The sequence below is a fragment of the Thunnus thynnus genome, chromosome 3, assembly GCF_963924715.1.
Source record: "Thunnus thynnus chromosome 3, fThuThy2.1, whole genome shotgun sequence".
Classification (NCBI taxonomy): Eukaryota; Metazoa; Chordata; class Actinopteri; order Scombriformes; family Scombridae; genus Thunnus; species Thunnus thynnus.
The window spans coordinates 13607905-13627999 of NC_089519.1; the positions used below are offsets into that span (position 1 = coordinate 13607905).

Consider the following 20095-nt stretch of genomic DNA (forward strand, 5'->3'; position numbering starts at 1 on the left):
CACATTTTTCAGCAAGAAGACCTGTATTTATTTTGTGGTCACAGAGATTACATGTTCTCTTGTTTAAGATCCATCAGTGTGTATGATACATGACAAAAACACTGTAGGGACAGAAAAACTCAATTCAATATGAACAGATAAATCAGTACTTGAGACAATTCATCATTCAGTTCCTTCACATTTTTAAGTACTGTACTGTATACTTAGCTTGTGTAGTTTAACACTAAGGCACTGGATAAAAAGAAATACATAAAGTGCTAATAAAAAAGAAAAAATAAATTGTGTGCTTTAAAAAACTCACTGGTTATATTCACATAGTTTCTGAAAATAATCTTTAAACAGAGCAGATAAAGCCAAATGAATGAAACAAAAGTGGAAAGAACAGATACTGCAGTTACACTATGTGCTGAAACACGATGACCTTCAAATTATCAAGTTGATGGTGTATGACTACATGGACCAGAAGCCAGATTGAGCAGCCTGTGTTCTCTGCATTCTGCCTGTCTCCTCAATCTGCTGAGACACTGTAAGATAAAAACAAGCCAAGACTTGAATGCGTCTGGGAGTGACTCTGGCAGTAAGTAACATTTTGCAGTTAGAATTGATGTGCTAGTCATTATAGACTGCAAAGATATACAGTTGAGTGCAAAAGTTTGGCCACACCTTCGCAAATAACATATTTTGTTGATTTTTTAATTTAAAAAAAATGTAAACATTGCCTTTCTATAATATGGAAAAAACAATATTTTCTGCAAATATTAATGCATAGATACTTTATGTCATAAATCGAACAAAAATAAAAACATCATTGTGGCATGTGCAAAAGTTTGGGCACCCAAAGAGTTCTGAAGTCTCAGATTCTTTTTACAAGGTAAAACAGGGTTCTCTGCGCATCTTCCAGCAAAATGCAGCTGAATCAGGTGCTTCTCAGTTCAAGGACAGCCAACATCCAGAGAACAAAAGGGACTGGAGAACACAGATTAATTTGCAGCCTTTAATTGTGCAAACAGACTAACGTTTCAACACTACTGTGTCTTCATCAGAGTCAGACCTTTTACAGGGTCTCAGACCTTAATCAGCTCGTTAGGCCTGAGGCATGTCAACAATTGCCATTAGGAAATGTCAGCTGGTGCCAATTTCAAAGCTTTACAAATACTCTGACTCTTCAAACCTTGTGCAAACACTCAGCAACCATGGGTTCCTCTAAGCAGCTGTGTAAGACTGAAAATGAAAGTTATTGATGTCCACAATGCAGGGAAAGGCTACAAGAAGATAAACATAGTGTTGTCAGCTTGCAGTTTCCACACTGCGAAATGTCATGAAGAGTTGGGAGTTTAGGGGTACTGTGGAGGTCAAGATGAAATCTGGAAGATCAGGAAAACTCTGAGAGAACTGCTTGATGCTGGTCAGAAAGGCAAATCAAAATCCCCATTTGAATGCAAAAAACCTACAGGAAGACATAGCAGACTCAAGGATGGTGGTGCACCGTTCCACTGTGCAGAAATGCTTGCACAAACAAAACCTTCATGGGAAAGTCAGTAGAGTCATCAGAAAATCCAACGTCAGAAGTTAGCAACAGAACATCCACAGAAGCCTGATGCGTTTTGGAAACAAGTGCTGTGGACTGATGAAGTTAAAATAAATCTCTTTGGCCACAATCAGTAAAGTGTAGGAGGACAACCGCTTGTTCTTTAATTGTGTTAATTAACCTTTGATTCTTAAGGAAAATAAGAGACAGACTCCCTGGATTTCTAAGTTCGTAAGAGCAGACCCTCGGCCTGCAGAACTGACCTTGGTAACCCTTTAAGTGGGGGTTGATCAGTGATGCTCAACAGACTCAGAAAGACCTCCTAAGAAACCATTTCGATAAGTTGAATTATGACACAAACTAAAAGCATGAACTGACCCTAAAGGCCACTTGGACTGGAGAAAAATAACTCCCACCTAGATGGAACACAGACTCTTATCACCAAAGCCATAAACTAACCCATACTCCTGAGGACTTTGTGAAGCCTCCCTGCAATCTGAGGCAAACCTGAAATTCATGTAAATGAAATGTCTAATCATTATGCAACTTATATAATGTTATTTGTCATGTAAATACAAGAAGAATGGTATAACTTTCATAGGTGTATGACTATCTATTAAAGATATATAAGACTTAGATTTTAGAATGAAGTTTCTGAGGTAATAAGAATATAAAGATATAATGTTTGAAGGATTTGAGTTTAAAGTTTTCTTTTATTGTTAAACAATAGTCACATTGAATGTTTTTATATTATGAAGTAAGGGTTGTGTTCAACTTATATTTAAATACGTTTCTGAAAGTAATCTAATCGCATAAGTGTGGCCTCGCTTTATTTCCTTTCACTATAGTATTAAACTTTATTTCAGTAGATGGTTTAAGATGTGTAAATAGTTTGAGAAAGTTGAATCAGTAAAGGTTATATGCTTAGGCATCATGAAGTTTTAATATGAAGGTTAATATTTGTTATTAGAAGAACTGACTTATTATGAACATGTAAACTGCTTAACTGTTTCTTTAATGGTTTTACGAATATGATACAAGCTGCAGGACTGTTATTAATCAGAAAATATCATGAAATGCTTGAACATTATGAAAAGAATGTGTTTACAGCTTTAATGTCAAATAATAGGCAACAATGATTTGAAGTATGAGGTTTTGCATGTAAAAACTCAGAATTGGATTTCCCCAAATTCCTTTACTTCAGGAGATGCAGGCTGCAAAGCACCAGCCACACCTAAAGCCCCTTGAACAAGAAATTGAATATTCATCAATAATTTGGCACAAAACCCTTTAGAACACACCAAAACTCCTCCCGTTTTATCTTCACTTATAAAAACAGCCTCAAAGAGATTCCTCTTTGAGCTGGCCTCCAAGAACTCAAGAAAACTCTTAAGACATCTCTTTTATTTGTTTTTCAACCAAATATATCTGTATTTAATCTTTTAGTGCAAAAAGTTAATTTTTTTGTTTTATTAGTAACATTAAGTGTCGGATTTCCATGTATAGTAATTTAATTTTGAAGTACACACATACAGTATTTTATTTTGACGTAAACACCGCTGAAGATTAGAGCGTAGTCAGACTAAAACTTTATTCAGCATTCAACTCAAGTTATTACAAGCCAACTAAAGCCTGAATCCTCAACTTGAACTCCTGAAGAAGAACAACAACAATGCTTGAAACTGAACCTCTACCTGCACTCTGAGAGCAATAACGCAAACCAGAAGTGAAGCCAGCCTAAAGACTCTTTCAAAGCAGCATGAAACGGTTTGATTCCTTACCAGCATTCAACACCTTTGCATCTACGAAGATGCCGCAGCCCACAGCTGATACAGGCTCTTCACTGCAACACCGCTGGTGATGCTGCACCAAACAACGCTGGACCTGCCAAGATGACGCCTCTACCATGACGCATCACCTCAACAGTAAGGCATAACATGGCTTTGTGATCAAGGTTTATGTCAAATAACGTTCAAATTAAGAGTTTATTTAGAGAAGCTGAATTAACTTTCCCCTTAGCGTTCCCGGTACGTCATGTTAAGCCTTGAGTCACGCACTTCAAGCCACTCTTATAATAATTTTTTAAATTATTTTTATTATCATTCATAGACCTTATTTATTTAGTTACTTATTTATTTATTTTACTTTCTTTTTATTTATTATTTTGTGTATATTATTTTATGCTTTATCATGTATCCTCAAGATGTTTAGCTATTAATAAATGTCTTCATTTATCCTAAAAGTGTTTGGTTGTTTCTTTGAGCTGAAGTAAGCAGAGATCACTGTTTGGGACAAAAATTTACGATTATGAGACTGATTCATTGATTAAACTGAACAAGGGTTAGTGCTCCCTCCTGGCACTAACAAATCCTAACCAAAAAGGAGGTGGTGCCCCAATAACGAGGTAATTAAACAATAGTAAGTATTAATACTCCCACAAAAGGTATGTTTGGCGAAAAAAGGAACAGCGTATCATGAAAAGAACACCTTGCCAACTGTTAAGAGTGGAGGTGGATCTATCATGCTTTGGGGTTGTTTTGCAGCCAACGGCACAGGAAATACTGCACAGGTGGAGGGAAGAATTGATTCCACTAAATGGCAGCAAATTCTGGAGGCAAACTTCACAACGTCTGTAAAAAAAAAGCTGAAGCTGAAAACAGGATGGTTTCTACAACAGGATAATGTCAAGAGACAGTCCCCTGACTTAAACATAACTGAAAATCTGTGAGTAGATCTTAAAAGAGCTGTGCATGCAAGACAGCCCAAAAATATTGCAGAACTAGAGGTAAGGAAGAATGGGAGAAAATCCCAAATACAAGATTTGACAGACTTTTATCTAGTTACAAAAAGTGGTAGCTGTGATATCTGCCAGAGGGGGTGTTACTAAGTACTGATTGTAGGGTGCCCAAACTTTTGCATACAACTGTATCTTTGAAGGACAGAAGGTGCAGAACTGAGACATGAATACATGCTGTAACTTATTATTGATATGCATTTTTAAAAATCATTAAAATCTGTACTCACTCTATTGTATGCAATGAGTATTTCTGGTTCTTTGTTAGTTCCATAAGCACTCGGATTCCTGAGTCTTCCAGATTGTTGCCCATCAGATGCAGCTCTGTCAGATGTTGGGGGTTTGACTTCAGGGCAGCGGTCAGGAACTGAATGCTTCTTGAGCTCAGGCCACAACTCCTCAGTCTGGGGAGAAACAGAAAAGAAGTATTTAAGATGTTACCAGATACCAGCTCAATGTACCCCTTTAATATACTGGATACAACACTGAGGAGCTATGAATACATATTTAAAGATAACCTGAATAAATTAGAGTCAATAAATAATTTGGTTTTTGTGTTCAATGAGTAAGACAATTAAGATCAGAACTATAATTTTAGTACTTTTCAAATAGAGACTGACTAACCCTAACCCTAACCCGAGACGAAAGGTGTCCATAGCACCAAGTATCAAAAAGTGCCAAATACAGAAAGTTGGCATCAAATGTCTGGTCAGATATGTAGTCTTGTTTATTCATTCATCAGTTTTAGACTGTATTTAATTTGTAGAAAAGTTCTTGTACAGCTACTTCAGTTTTGTTTTCTTTAGTAGAAAAACATGGTTATATTTTAAGTTATAAATACGGTGTGTTGCTATTGGTACAGAAACAAAGGTATCAAATCAGCACTAGTATCAAAGAATTTCAAATGATACCCAACCCTACTTTTCAGTTGTGTTGATTCTATTATTAACTTGCATGTGTAGGTCATTTCAGGGTGGAAGTTCATTCAAATTCATATCAGACATGGGGCAATATCAAACATGAATGCATCAGCACTGGCCACTCTATGCATTACAATCTGTCCACGTAAAAACTTCACGCCTACTGTTGATTTTCACAGATGACCCTCTTCCACACAGGAGTGGGAAATACAGATACATTATTAAATATATACATACATTTTATGGAAAATCAATTACCTGATGAATCACAGCACTTCTTCACAATGATGCAAATATAAAAAAATCTAATCTAATACTGCCGCTAAGCAGTCTTGCTCGTTGACTTGCAGCATTGCTCACATTGGCTCAATACATTTTTTAAAAGGACTAAAAACTAAAATGTTGTAATGTTTTATTCACTCTCATGTCAGCCAAAACAAAGGATAAATATCTCAGTCCACTGTGGGCCGGTGGATTGCAGACTATACTTCACAAGCCGTCTGGAGTCATGTGTTGGTGATTTTTTGCCCTTTTTTGAAATATGAAAGAACTAGTTCCCAGCTGCTAGTTACTTAAAGTAAAAGCACTTACTACATGGCCATGTTGGGTCCAATGTTTTGACTGGCATTAATAAATAATTAGTTATTTTTTGTTCAAGAAGTAATGAAAAAAACTTACGATAATTTATCAAGTTTACACTGAGGGCTCTTGAGTCCCACACAGAGTTTCTTTACTCCTTTATCTAGAAGGGCGTTGCCCGACAGGTCCAGCTCACTGATGCTTTCCTTTGAGGCAAGTCCTGATGCAATCTCTGCACAACACTCATCGGTCAGACTGCAGTGGCTCAGGCTGAAATGGAACAAACATATGTTATAGTATGCCGTGCTTCTAAAATAACAACATACTGCGTGCTGAAGAATCCTGAAAACTATTCACTTGAGAGTTCTAAGGTGGCTGTAAGGATTCGTCAATCCAGCTGCAATATCTTTGACTCCGTTGTCTTTGAGGCAGTTCATGCTGAGGTCAAGGTCTTTCAGCTCAACTGCCTGCCAGTCTGTTTGCTGCATCAGCCCACTGTAGAGCTGTGAGACTGAACACAGTACCTTCGCCAAATAAAAGCAGCCCACACCAGTGATTCCACAACTTGAAATACTAAGGAGGGAGAAGAGGAAGTTTCATTTTAGAGATATTAAGTTGTCAGTGTATGAGCATTTTAGCTGAATGCTGCAGAATTTACTTCTTACACTTAAGACAGTGGAACAGTAAAAAATAAAATATAAATTCTAAAATTAAACTTCTGTTTCAGTCAGGAAGTAATCAAAGGAGAAAGAGGTCCTTACTTGAGTTTTTCTAGACGACACCAGGCGTACATGCCTTCGCAGATCAGCGCAAACCCTGGGTCTTCCAAGTTGTTGTTGCTCAAATTCAGTTCCACCAGATTGCTGGTTTCAAGCTTCAGACATTCCCCAATACGTGCACAGCTTAACCTAGTGAGGCCGCAGTGGTACAATCTGCCAGAGAGAGATGAAGAGATGCAGTATCTCACCGGATAATGCATCCATTTATGTTGACAAGCAGAAGAGAATGCATTTATAATAACAGATACTCACTCCAGCTTTGTTAGCTGTGATATATCAAATTTTTTGAAGATCTCATTGGCCCCCTTGTCTCCGATCATGTTGCTGCTCATATCCAACACTTTCAGGTGGCTAGAGTTGCTCTGCAAAGCTGAGGCCAGATAATGGCAGCCCCTTTGCTCAATGTTGCACTGTGATAGTCTATGATGAAAAAAAATGACAAGTGACAAAAAGTGACATAACAGAAATGCTTTATATTTTTATATGTAGAATTTTTTTTTTAAAAAGCTGTCTATAAATCTGTTTGTTGCCCAATTCTGTGATTTTTATGTTCATTTCTTTATATCAAAACACAGATTAGTTTCTATCCCAATACCGACACTTACTTAAGTGCTTCTAAGTGGCATGCAGGAGCTCTCAAACCGTTTGCAAGATGTTTCAGTCCATCGTCTCCTATTTCGTTCCCGCTGAGATCCAGCTCTCGCAGTTTCAGGGACTGTCTCAGGGCTGTGGCCAGGTATTGACAGGCTTGTGATGTCACTTCACAGCCTTGCAATTTCAGCATTTTCAGTCGGCAATTTTGATCAGTCAGCCCCTCCACAAGTTTCTTGACCCCGTCGTCGCTGATGCTGTTGTATCCCAGGTCCAGTTCTCTCAGGTATGACTCTTTCGTGCTCAGGACAGCTGCTAAAAGTGGACAACACTTGTCTGTCAGGTTCGAGAATCGCAACCTACAAGGAAAAGGGAGTTAACAAATACACAACATAAATTACAGCATTTACAAATCAAATACATTTTTACCTCTTATTAATAATTTGTTGCTGGATGCACATAAGAACTTTAACAGTGACACATTTTCTTTTGTTTTGGCACTGTTTTTTCATAGTAATGCTTTTTTTCTGTATTTTACTAGTAGTTGCTGATAGTTTTGATAGTTTGGGTTTGATTTTGCCCAGGAGTGATCCACCTCTGGAAAATTCAACAGAGTGAAGGAAAATTTAATATGATTTGTGATGCACAAAGCAATAAATAAGTTACACGGGAGATTCGGGATAATCCACAGTCCTCACTGTGAAATGTTTCAATTTAGAACTATTTTCAAAGAAATGGTCCCTATAAAATCTGGCAGTGAGGTGTGTGGATTATCCAGAATAACCAGGGCATTGTTTTGGGTAAGACACATTGCTGTTGAGTTTTTCAAATATAATTTCTAATGTTTTCAGCAGCACAAAAGTCCATTCACCTCCATTTTACTGGCAGATGTCAAAATGAGTGAAGCTATCTGTATACCACAATTGGGAAGTGAGATTTTATTTCTATTTTTTTTCCCTCTAGAACAGAAAGCAAACAGTTGTTGAACAAATGTTCAAATGCACTATGTATGAATGATAAAGTCTGGATCCAGTGAGTGTGAACTTACATAGCTTTCCTTGATTTCAAAATAACTGGCAGATGCCTGAGGAGTCGTTCATCACATCTCATAGACACTTGCATCTCAAAACTATCTCGCATCCCCTCAAAATTTGTGGTTCTCTGGATCATGAATGTCCAGTGCATTGGTGTGAAATCAGGGATTGGTGAGATGCCTGTCTTCAGATAAAACTTGACCTCACTTAGTAACGCTTGACTGTCGAACTCTCTCAGACAGTGGAACAGACCCACAGCACTGTAAGACAAAATGTTTTCCAGGATCTTCTTCTTGGTGTAGTCAAACAGCGGATCAGTGGGCCCCAGTGTTGCACGCTCCTTAATGAGACCAAAGATGAAGCGCAGGAAGACATCAAATCTTCCCTCAGGGCTCTGCAGTGCCTGGTCCACCAGGTTTTGACAACGATTGGACTGATAAAAGCTTGATTCAATGTTGTCCAGTTTAGACGATGCAGCCAAGAACTCCTGAATGCTTGTGTGACCAAAGCGAAAAACTGTGGTATTATGCAGCCCCTTCTCTTCTCTCAACACAAGTGGACACTCTCTGGAAAGAGCTGATGCTTCCCCAAAACGTAATCCACTTTCTAAAAGGTCATGCTCATACACTACGGTTCCCCTTTCCATCCGGAACAGTGCCAGCTTTTTCAGCTTGGCAAAAACATCCATGTTTGATACTTGGACCAGGTTTGTGTAGATCTGGGTTAGAGTCAAGGGACTGATTTTAAACCCATCATCTGTTGTCAGATGATTCTTCAGTACAGTCGCCATGATGGTGCAGATTGGAGGTATCTGGCAAAGGAAGTCAAGACTCCTTGATATTTTCACGTGGTCAATGGCTTTATTGGTGAGGGCATCACTACCGAGAACTGTCCTGAAGTGCTGCTCCTTCTGCTCATCACTGAACCCTTGCACCTCGGTCTCTTTAAGCAAAAAGCAATCAGGGATTTCTGTTGCCGCTGCGTACCGGGTCGTTATCCATATATGAGCATTGGGAAGTAAATTCCCCCTGATCAGATTGGTCACTAGATTATCCACCGTGGACACTTCAGAAACATCACTCACTGTTGGACAGCAGAAGTTTAGCTTGAGACGATACTCATCCAATCCGTCAAGGACAAACCAAACATTGTTTTCATTTAGGCTGGAAGCATCGAGCTCCTTCAACTCCGGGTAAAACATCTTGAGTAGTTCAATTAGGCTCAATTTGCGTTTTAGCAAATTTAACTCCCAGAAAGTGAGAGGAAACAGGAGGTGGATGTCATGGTGTGCTTTTCCCTCAGCCCACTCCAGAGCACACCTCTGCACCGTTGTGGTTTTTCCAACTCCACACACTCCTAAAGTGATGACTGTTCTTTTGCTGCTGCCATGTCTGCAGTCACATGATAAGATATCTGCCAGCGGGACGTTTTGAAAAACAACCCAAGTATGAAGGTCAGAATTATCAACATATCTAAACTCATGCTGATACAAACTAGGTAATGCATAGTCCCTATTGAGCTTCCGGTAGCAAAGTCTTGGCGGAAGTAGCAAGTTTTCAGAATATGTTTCATGATATTTGTCCTTTAGTGCGTTTTTGAGACGGCTTTGGAGATCCATCACAGTAGCAGTGTTTCCTGAAAAAAAGAAGAAAATGCTAAGTGTAAATAATTTACCTCTTGCATTTCACTTCAATGAGGAAAGAGACGATTCTCAGTACAATATTGTCACACTTTATTTAATGCTCATTTAACTCTGCATGGCACACTCGACACAGACATACAAGCTGCTGCAGGGAGTGAACCCCAAAGAGTGGGGCGAATACTCTTTCTCTTTCTCTTTCTCAACAGCTGTGATGTTGTTCCTCTTTCACAAATACTGTTCAAACTCAAAAACATGTTTTCTATAACACTCACTAAGCACTTTAATCTTTCACAAGTTCACACAAGCATTTGTGCATATTAATACAATGACTCACAACAGTCACAGTAGTCTTGGAATCAAGGGACTTATTTCTAATCAAATCCTAAAGTGTGTCTATATGAACACAGACTTTAGGATGTTTGACTTCTGGAAAAACAAACTTGTCAACCGAGATCGCTGTGTGCTGCAACCGTCTCACTTTACTGAAGCTTCAAGAAGAGAAGAAAATGCACATCCTCACTGTACAACCATACTTGGGGAATAACAATAATCTTTTTTTAAACATCAAATAAATGAGCAGTTTCAGTCGGTAGTCAAATCAGCAAAGTAAATTAACCAAATCTATCAAATTCTACGGCAGAGCAAATGTTCAATTCATGCATTCATTCAAAGTCACATCTTGTCTGTTATCAATCGCTCAAACAACGTCAAGATTAAGCGAATCCAATCCGTGAATATCCGAGATTTAGCAAGGTCACAGGTCAAACCATGCAGTAGGAATCCAAATCAACAATATGAAGAGTCAGCAATTATAAAATCATATAGCATCACAATCTTGATTAATAACATAACAGTCGATAAAGCTAATTCAATCCATGCAACATCCATAAAAGTAGAATCAAGCTGTTAATAAATGTATAAACAATAGTAAATGTTAAAGAGCAGGATTGGGATGCAAGATTAAAACTAAAAAATTTATTGAATAAAAAATTTGAAAGTTAGATTTAAAGGCAGTCTCAAACCAATCTCAGACAGACAGAGGTTCCCCCAGCAATTAAAGAATGACTTGAAGAAATGCTTGACTTTTACACTATTTGTTGGACTTGTATCTGTGATTTTCCGCCCTATGCACGTGTTCATTTGTCTCTTCTGCCTGGTAACTTCAACTTCATCGTCACAGATGGACAACTTCAGGGTTTCAACTTCAGAGTCCACCCTTTCCTCTCCTAAGAGCAGAGGGCTTATGCTTCATGCTCCGGGGACGAGGGGCCAATTATCACAACATAATACCCAACCTCCCGTTTACCCAGACTTCACCACAATGCAGGTGAGAAAGATGGATGGGACGGTGGTTTGGATTTCATTTACTTAGGACATGTGGAAGTGACAAGGTCATGGGACACAAATATGTAATTATTTTGCCCTTTCCACTCTTGATTTTCTCTCACAACTCCTGCAGAAGAAGGTATTGTCATAGTGACTTTTCCCTCTCTAGCATAAATGAGATAGTGTTTCAATTGTATTACATACTGCCACATTATTTATCAGCCTAAACACAACAGCAAGAGATCAATTTTAACTGTGATAGATTCCTGCACAATTGCAGCGAAGTTTGCTTTGTTACATACAGTATTACAGTATTAAAAAAATTGCTTCAATGTGCAAAAACCTCAATGCAAACAGCCAAAATAACTCGCTAAAATTTTCACTTTTCAACCCCAAATTCTGTGCTTACATACACAGTGTAAAAATCACTTAGAATACAGACACATCAGCTTAGCAGCAAGTTGCAACGTTTATAAATCGATTAATCAATTAGTCAATTGTCATAAAATTAATCGCCCACTATTTGATAATCAATTAATTGATTTGAGTTTGTTTTGTTTTTTTAAGAAAAAACAAAAAAAGCATTTCAGCTTCTTAAATGTGAATGTTTTTCTGGTTTCTTTAGTCCTCTCTGATCGTAAACTGTGTATCTTTGGGTGTGGACTGTTGATCAAGACAGATAGTTGCAGGCCTAGTCAGCAGCATTGCAACATAATTACTAATTATTTGACCACTACTCTACTCCACTAAATAGAAAAAAAGGAAAAAGAAATCAGTGCTCTTTCTTTAGATTGGTGTCAAAATGATGTGAGTGTCAGTAGTGTGAATGCTAAACAGCATGTAAATATATATATAAATATCTAAGGTTTTTATATCTTGAATAAAAAAGTTGTGGTCGATACAGAACAGAAACAGTAATATACAATCACAACCATCACTTTGTCTTGTATGAATGTAGGATTTACTGTAAAGTCAGAATCTAGCTACGTTATATATAGCCTACAGGATATTCAACAATGTATAGTTATCAAAAGTCACTTTTTACTACGTCATTTAAAAATTCTGACCTTTGCATGAATTACATGTTTTTTCTTGTATAGTCTGGAGGATTTGACCGCTGCAGACTCTGTTTTGATGACTGATGAGTTATGATGAGTTACTGTTTGGCAGCATAATTTGATAATTGCCATTTTGTTTGATTATTCAGTCATAAACATAATTTTTGTGATGCTCTGGCAAACGTCCTGTGTGCTATATTAGCCAATTTGATACAGATGTTTTCATTTCAATCGAAACTCTGTTTTAGGCAAAGTATTGTAAAATATTGTAACCTAACCGTTTGGTTTAAACCCACTTAAAGACATTCCTGCACTGAGATGTAAGGTCACATCAGGGTTGAGAGACGATAATTTAACAAACCAGCTTAGAAAACGAAACTAACGGTAAAAAAAAAAAAACGTCACGCACTTTCCTGAGGGCTGCTGCTAGCTAAAGCTAGTAAAACTCAGCTAACTAGCCGTGAACTAGTTGGTAGTTTATGCTAAAACTGTTCAGCATCATAACTGCTAAGAATTAAATTAGCGTATTGGCTGCAGATGGCTTCACGCTGTGTGAACATCATTTGACTTCGTGCAACAAACTTACCAAGAAACACGTTAACAGGCTCTTCCTGCGACGTTGCATAGGACACGGAGACAAGACACAGCGGCGTTCAAGTGCACATTAGTGAAATGTGTCGGAAGACATCGCAGAGACATCTGTGTCACTCTTTCTGTTTATCAGTGTACGCCCCAAAATACCAATCCGAAAACGGGAGGGCAGAGGGAGATGGTGGGTGTGCCCTCACCAGTCTTTGTGCTGCCCTCCTCTGGTTTGTTCTGCGCACGAAAACTCAGAGCATAGTTAAATTTAAAATAAGTATACAAATCTATTGAGAATGTTAAATAAGATTGAATATTAACAAAAGAAATGTAATCATAATCATCCTACATGATGCACATGTAGCCGGCTCTGTTACGCCTATAATGTTCTTTGCGTTATCTATGAGGAGGCAGCAGGCAGCACTGGGTCTCTATAGTCTTAAGTGTGCGTGCTTGGCTCCTCTCTGTCAAGTCTCTTTCTTTCCAAGTAACAGCTACAAAATCTACTGGATACAATGAAGTTCAATTTCATAGACATATATAGACATAGCAGCATGAATCAATAAAAACATAAACAAAACCTATTAACCATGATTATGAATAGCAACATTACAATATTGATATTGTCATACTTCATTTGTTTTAGCTACATATTGTATAAACATGGGGGAGATGATAGAGAAATCTGTACCTTGCATTGTGTACCATGTATGGTTATATGTTAGACGGCAGGGTCTCGCGGGTAACAGCAGGACAAAGTCATATGGATATCATGTGGAAAGGAGAGTTCTGTAAACAACTAAAGGTGCCTCCCAAGGCCATCGATATATACCAGTGAATTTCTTTCCTTCTTCAGAATTCTGCGTACTCTCCGTGTCTGTAACATGTGGTCTGTTTGAGACGCTTGACTTCAACCAACCTCAGTCTATTGATAATTTATCTATCATAAATAATCAGTTATAATTAAACACATAGTAACTAAGACCAAGACCCATATTTCATTATTGTAACAATGATAAACATAGATTTACAATCAAATTACAATATTGATCCAGATTGAAGTCTGATTACTTTATAACTACATAACAGCGCTATAGTGTTACTATAGCAACCACACCAGCTAGACTGAGCTTATATAGCTAGACTGGTATGACTGGTATACACACATATCAGTCTATATGATAAAACCCAGTCAATGGAACAATTACACACACACACACATGCACACACACATTATAGATGCAATTAAAGTTACAAATTTTATTCAGCCTCTAAACTAGGCTATATTATATGAACATTAAAATAAATGTGAACATGTGGTGTAATCCACATTACAGGTTTTCTTTGGAAGGTGCAAGTGCATTTTCTACAACCTGAGCCGCACAGAGGGACCATGTAGTCCGGCTAATGACCAGCTCCAGGTCAGGATTTATTAAGTAAGAGCTTGAGTCAAGACTTTACAGAGACCTGCTAACACATTTCAATATACCCTGTTGATCACAGTACTCTATAGATACAATAAAATGCATATGTGTCAATACTTACAAAACTCATGCAAACACTATGAACATAGTGCACATGTAAAATATGTTCCCTTCATTTTTAACACGATCTAAGCTTCACCATTGTGATACCAGTGCACAGTGTCAACCTCCTCCAGGCAAATATAAATGTTAAGGTGAATTTCTTCCCATGAAGGGTGACCCCCAGGCCTTTCTAAGAAACCCCTCAGTTCATCATGGAGGCATCCATAGTCATGGTTGCCCTCAAAAATATCAGTCATAGCTTCACCCCATCCCTGGGGGCCAGAGTTTTAAAGCCACCAAAATCTACCACAGAAAAGTGATGTGTGGTCAGAGGAAGAAATCATAACCTCATAAGTCATAACCTGTCTGTATTGACACTTTATTCTACCTTGTGAACCACAATGGATGCATGTAAAGCAGCCACAATGGCATAACTTTCTCCATGAAAACAAGCATTTTTCCTGGTACTTGGACCAAACTCAAAACCAAGAAGAGATTTCTGTCTTAGAGGCTAGACACTACAGATATATGACATGGGTGTTTTACTTCAAAGTGTGCAATTATGTCACCAGATACATTGTTACTTATCACAGGGGCTGCAGAAAGGCTAGTCCAATACTTAATAACTCAGTTCCAGGAAGTTTTTCAGCCAGTTGGAACCCAAGCACAATACCTCATTGTAAATATGTACTTATGGCCAGTTTCAAATGGCTGTAATCAAAGGGATGGGAGGGTCTGTGTTGTGACAATTCCTAATTTAAGTCAGATTTTACTGATAAACACCAATTCATTTTGTTACAACTCTTGGTCAAGGATCTGTGAGGGATAGTTTAATGGATTTTGTGTTTCAAAGCAACAAACAAGCTCAACAAATATTCCCTACCATACCACCTTAAATTTAGAACTATGCAGCAGGTTCTGAAAATCAGTTCATATTTTTTTGCAAATCAGTTTAATTTAGTATTGTATACAAATGTGTGAATAATGGTGCATTTCATAGTCATATGTGGACAGATTTTATGAATCCAGTAAAATCTCCTGTTGTTTCTTTGCTGTTGGGGCAGTATTGTGCAGCAACAAAATCTGAAGAATTGGCACTCCCTCTTGAAAGTAAAGTTGTACAATTTCCTGAAAGATAATATTTTGTTGGAGTCAGCAAGTAGCCTCGTTTGGAGAGAATTTTATATATTTCCACAGTCAGCTTTGAGCTTTCCATAACAAACAATAGAAACAGTGTTGTCTTTAAATGACTTTTGAGAAGAAAAAAAACTGGCATAAATCTAAGTCCAGTATTGAGTCCAGTACAGAAATATGTAATAATTCAGAATACAAATCTTTGTCACTTTAGAGAAAAAAGAAACATTTGAATATAAAAATATTTCTACACAGAAATACAAGCTACAATTGACCAGCAATTGCAGAAAAATACATAAGAGCAATAAAAAACAATCATAACTTTTACAATAGTTCATTTTACTCATTAAATTCATGTTTTTATATGACATTTTTTATCAGGGTCGTTTTGATTTCAAAGCTGACTAATCACTGGATGACAGCTGAAAGCTTTCAGTAGCATACAGTATGTTCAATTCCTTTTGAAGGCACCTGGGTAAACAGCAGTTAAGTAAGTTAGTTACATAAAATGCAATATTATACTGTATGACCTCTGCTTTGAGGATGTATACATGTCCAACCATCTGAAGAACTTTTCCCCTCCATATAAGACTTCACATACTAAAATTCCTGCAAATCAGCCTCTATACAGTACATAATCTAACCATTCCCCCCTGCCATAAGGCCTAACCACAGTAGATATGGGCCAAATAGATTCTAAATGGCTGAAGTTTTGATACTTGAACTAAACTTGAAACATTTACATTTATGACCCATATCTTCACTGAAACAGCACTTTCCAGAGTCCATCCTACCACTTGGCAATTCCTCATAAAAAATAAATCTCCTTAATATTTATATATTTATATATTTAATATCTGTCTGCCTAGTTTCTGCTTCCATTCAAATCTGTCTACAAAACAAACATCTACAAGCACCACGTGAATACCATAAGGCACAACTATTATTTAGGATCAAGTGCAGCAAGCTGGTTCATTCTCCCCCACTACTCGACTTGAAGGCAGTTTCCATTGTGTATGACGGCAGGGATACAGAGGTTAAGGTTAGGCACCCTCCTGTAGACAAAATGGAAGATCTGTGCACGAGGCCGGCTGTGCAGCTCGGCTTTGATTCGTTGAGGGTGTGTATCCGGGGCGAGCTGCTGGCTGGTGTCCTCGGTGACCAGAAACAGTGCGTAGTTCTCAGGGTCGGGAATCTTGAATTTGAAAGCACAGAGTGAGCAGACCTCTTCTGTGGTGGTGTAAGGGTGGACGATCAACGTTTTGGCCGTACAGCCTGTGTCCATTTCTTGCAGGGCTACACGGAGATAGTTCTACAGAAAAAAACAAAAAGTCCTGTATTAAGATTTGGCAGAACAGACAGAAATCTCCACAATAAATAAAAGAAGCATTACTGATGAGTCGAGCAGAAAAAACAAACAGCTATAGCCATAGAAAGATATTGCATGCAGTTGTTAAAAGTTCCACTAGAGGGTGCTTTCTACCCAACATACTGAACTACAGATTCAGATCCACATGCTGTGATGTTAGTAGAAACTGCAGATATGTTCCTTTTCCATGACGAGGGCCAAAACACAGCACCTTCCATGCACCTTCCCAAGGCCGAACGTGAAGTTTCGATTTAATTGGAATTGGTACAACTTAGACTCACTGCCTGGATGTTCAAGGTGGGTTCAGGTCAGGCGCGATACCTGAAAGTCGTCCACTGATGGCACTGAACGCTGGGCGGTGCGTCGGCGGTGCCACTGATGCAGAGTGTTCCTGGCCTCAGAGCTCAGCACTCTGGCTGCCTGCTCCTCCTGGAAGTTCTTGATGAGGGCCATGGCTCCGTAGGCGCTGGTCAGGTAGTAGCCACCTGGGACAGAAAGCAAAGTGAAATGTCTGAGGGATGCATGGAGAATGGAGAAAAAGACAGAGGACAGAACTGACAGTGAAACTAGGTGTTAGAAATAGACTCTGGAGTAACAACGTGCCTGTGAGGAAAATGAAAGACATGTCATGACTGTTTATCTAGAAATGAAAACTAGCTGCCATTGTCAACACTTCCTGATTGGTAATACAAATGAATCATATGTTTGCTTTACGGTCAGAGAAAGATATACTCACATTAATGATTGGTATTTTTCAACTAATTTATTGACGTTTACATACATTAAGCAATTCTTACATCAGTTTATATGCCAAACAGGTTGATGTTGATTGGAAAATATTTCATTCTGGGAGCCTTTTTTCCTCTGAACCTGTTCCAACCCATTCAAATCAAACACGCCTGGAATTTCCTACCAGTCAGTATGGACCTCCCTTCCTATGCCTTAGTTTCTCAAGCTCTCTCACTGAACTGTCTTGTAAACTCAACACAGTCCTGATGAAAGACCAGTGTTACAATGAGCTAAAAAAAAAAAAACAAAGCACAAAACTTAAAAGAAACACATGAAAAATGACATAATCATCTTTCATGAGAAAAGTCTTTTTGGAAAAAACAGCAGTTGTCTAACATCTTTTGCATCTATTTCAGCAGCATGTCACTGTGGTTCTTCAAGCCAGACTTTGCGGCAACCATTAGGGACATTCCTAAGAGCTTTAGGCTGACTCATGTAAAGTTGGTAATATTAGTCACATAGCAGCATTATACTGTAACTGCTTAGTAAAATCCCAAAGTGAGACTATGTAACTAGAAGAAGAAATGACATTCTTCCTCTTACAATTGAAAAGCTGAATTCCTACGCAATAAACCTACATATGTTCAGTTTCAATATCTGCTAAAGCATAACTTATGGTAGCTAATGTTATCTAATGTTTGCTAATTTCAAGTCAATATTACTGTGTACCATTATCCTGTAACTGCCACATGTGGCCACAGAAAATATTACATTGTGTAGCTCTAAAATTAAGTGTCGACCAACACATAACCTATGTATAATAGCTAAAAACAGGCTAAAATGCTAAATTCTCATTCATTACCATAACAGCTTACAGACTGTTGACCGATTAAAACTGCATAGTTTCAACAATCATAGCATAAGGGGTTTAAAGTGTGTTTTTTTCCAAATTACTTAATAAGCAAAGAGTTAATGTTTTGACCTGTTGCACAAAAAGGAATAAAGTAGTGGAAAGTAGAGTTGTGTTTGTGTCCGCCTGGCTCTGTTTTGGTCTCCATCAACCCCTGAGAAAAATATCTGGCTCTTTAGCTGTTGCTAACTTTGTGCATTGTTTGGTGCTGGACAGGTATGTTACTGTGGGTTAACAGCTACCTGCTGCTGCTGGAAACAATATTGACTGATGCAGACCATAAAAAACAATACAATTTATTATAAGACACAAGGGAACTCCCGAATCGAGTGATAATTCTCTATGAGTGTTACCTTTGACATAACATGTAGTCATTTGACACATTGTTAACATAAAAATATTGATTAGAGCAGCTTTAAGAAACAAAATGAGGGATGAATAATGCATCCATATACCTTATATCACTACAATTACCTGAACACTGTAAAGGGGACTGTGACAGCTGGAAATAAATTCCACAGATGGCAAAGATTTCTAATACGTGACCCCCACCCTTCATCTCTAATGAAACTGAAACATTTCCAACATTTCCATTGAAACGGAGTCTTGCCTTCTGTTGACACCCATTTAAGTGCTTCCTCCTGGACAGACATTCCTTTGACCAGGTTATACAACTTACTGGAACTCATATTCAACTCACAGCACACTGTAATGTGCCTGACCTCATCAAGATAACATTCAAAATTCTATAACTGGAGTAAAGGTTAACATCTTCTGGAAATTCAAACACCTACATCTTCAAACACCTAGTTTCTGGGTCTTTTGCTTTGTGCCTTTTTCATATTAGGGTCTTGTATTTTTAAAGGAATTGTTTAACATTTTGGGAAACACACTTGTTTGCTGTCTTTGCATTAAGTACAGAGCTGGAGTCACAGACATGAGAGGGTGCTATTTTCTAATGTTATATACCAAGAAATATATGGATCATGAAATTGAGCAACTCAACAGGACGTACCCTCTCCTTGAAGCAGAGATGGGTCCAGCAGCTCCATCATGTACTGGATATCTGTGTCCAGCTGAGGCATGTCGCACTGAGCCACTACATAGGTCAGCATGGGTAGGAAGTCATCTGCACCGTACATCCTCCCTGGAAGGAAGCAGGAAGAGAGCAGAGAGGCAGGTAGGTGTGGTGGTTACACACATTAAAGAGAGGGAACAGCCTGCAAACTCGATCTGAATCTAATTGTGAAGAAGGTCTTTCACAAAACGTTTTATATTGCAAAAAGAAGGCCAGACCTCTCCATACCTGAGTTATCCTGCATGATGGTGTAGATGAGTTTGCACACACGCAGCAGCAGTGACACCTTTTTCTCAGGGGAGTACATCTTCCTCATGTTTAGGAACTTGTGGCGGATTTTCTCAATAGCCACGGGGTCAGGGGGCACGGCCCCATCCACCCCCAGCTCCTGAGGCCTCTTGGTCTTAGCCAGGGCCAGATTTTCCCTCAGCTGCTGCCAAGCTCCGCTGTTCACCTGAAAGAACAAAAGATGGGCTTTATGGAGAGGCTAGTTTACCCAGTCGACCACTTCTGTTG

At 38.4% G+C, this 20095-nt stretch overlaps 2 protein-coding genes across 3 annotated transcripts in view; both read right to left on the minus strand.

Moving 5' to 3' along the window:
* Positions 1-2: 2 nt before the first annotated feature.
* On the minus strand, positions 3-13040 carry LOC137179573 (NACHT, LRR and PYD domains-containing protein 14-like). The gene is made up of 9 exons (XM_067584362.1): positions 12838-13040; positions 8240-9860; positions 7206-7550; positions 6853-7020; positions 6583-6753; positions 6179-6394; positions 5921-6091; positions 4553-4726; positions 3-524 (listed from the first exon to the last, which is right to left on the minus strand). The coding sequence occupies exons 2-9, from the start codon at positions 9841-9843 to the stop codon at positions 509-511; spliced, it is 2865 nt and encodes a 954-aa protein (XP_067440463.1). The 5' UTR covers positions 9844-9860; positions 12838-13040; the 3' UTR covers positions 3-508.
* Positions 13041-14073: 1033 nt separating this feature from the next.
* LOC137179575 (ras and Rab interactor 2-like) overlaps positions 14074-20095 on the minus strand; it is a 38670-nt gene continuing 32648 nt past the window's right edge. Inside the window, exons 10-13 of one of the 2 annotated variants that reach the window (XM_067584367.1) lie at positions 19808-20033; positions 19517-19648; positions 17184-17347; positions 14074-16805 (exon numbers count right to left, since the gene is read on the minus strand). In XM_067584367.1, coding sequence (XP_067440468.1) covers positions 16479-16805; positions 17184-17347; positions 19517-19648; positions 19808-20033 — 849 coding nt within the window. In that variant the 3' untranslated portion in view covers positions 14074-16478. Of the gene's footprint in view, positions 16806-17143; positions 17348-19516; positions 19649-19807; positions 20034-20095 lie in introns of both variants that reach the window. The other variant, XM_067584368.1, reaches the window with a different exon arrangement.

Excerpts from the sequence above, each read along its gene's own strand:
- LOC137179573 (XM_067584362.1), bottom strand. The coding sequence starts at position 9,843 with ATGGATCTCCAAAGCCGTCTCAAAAACGCACTAAAGGACAAATATCAT. Across the intron at positions 7,021-7,205 it reads TGCCACTTAGAAGCACTTAA|ACTATCACAGTGCAACATTG; the intron begins GTAAGTGTCGGT and ends TTTTCATCATAG. Across the intron at positions 4,727-5,920 it reads TGTAAACTTGATAAATTATC|ACTGAGGAGTTGTGGCCTGA; the intron begins GTAAGTTTTTTT and ends GTTTCTCCCCAG.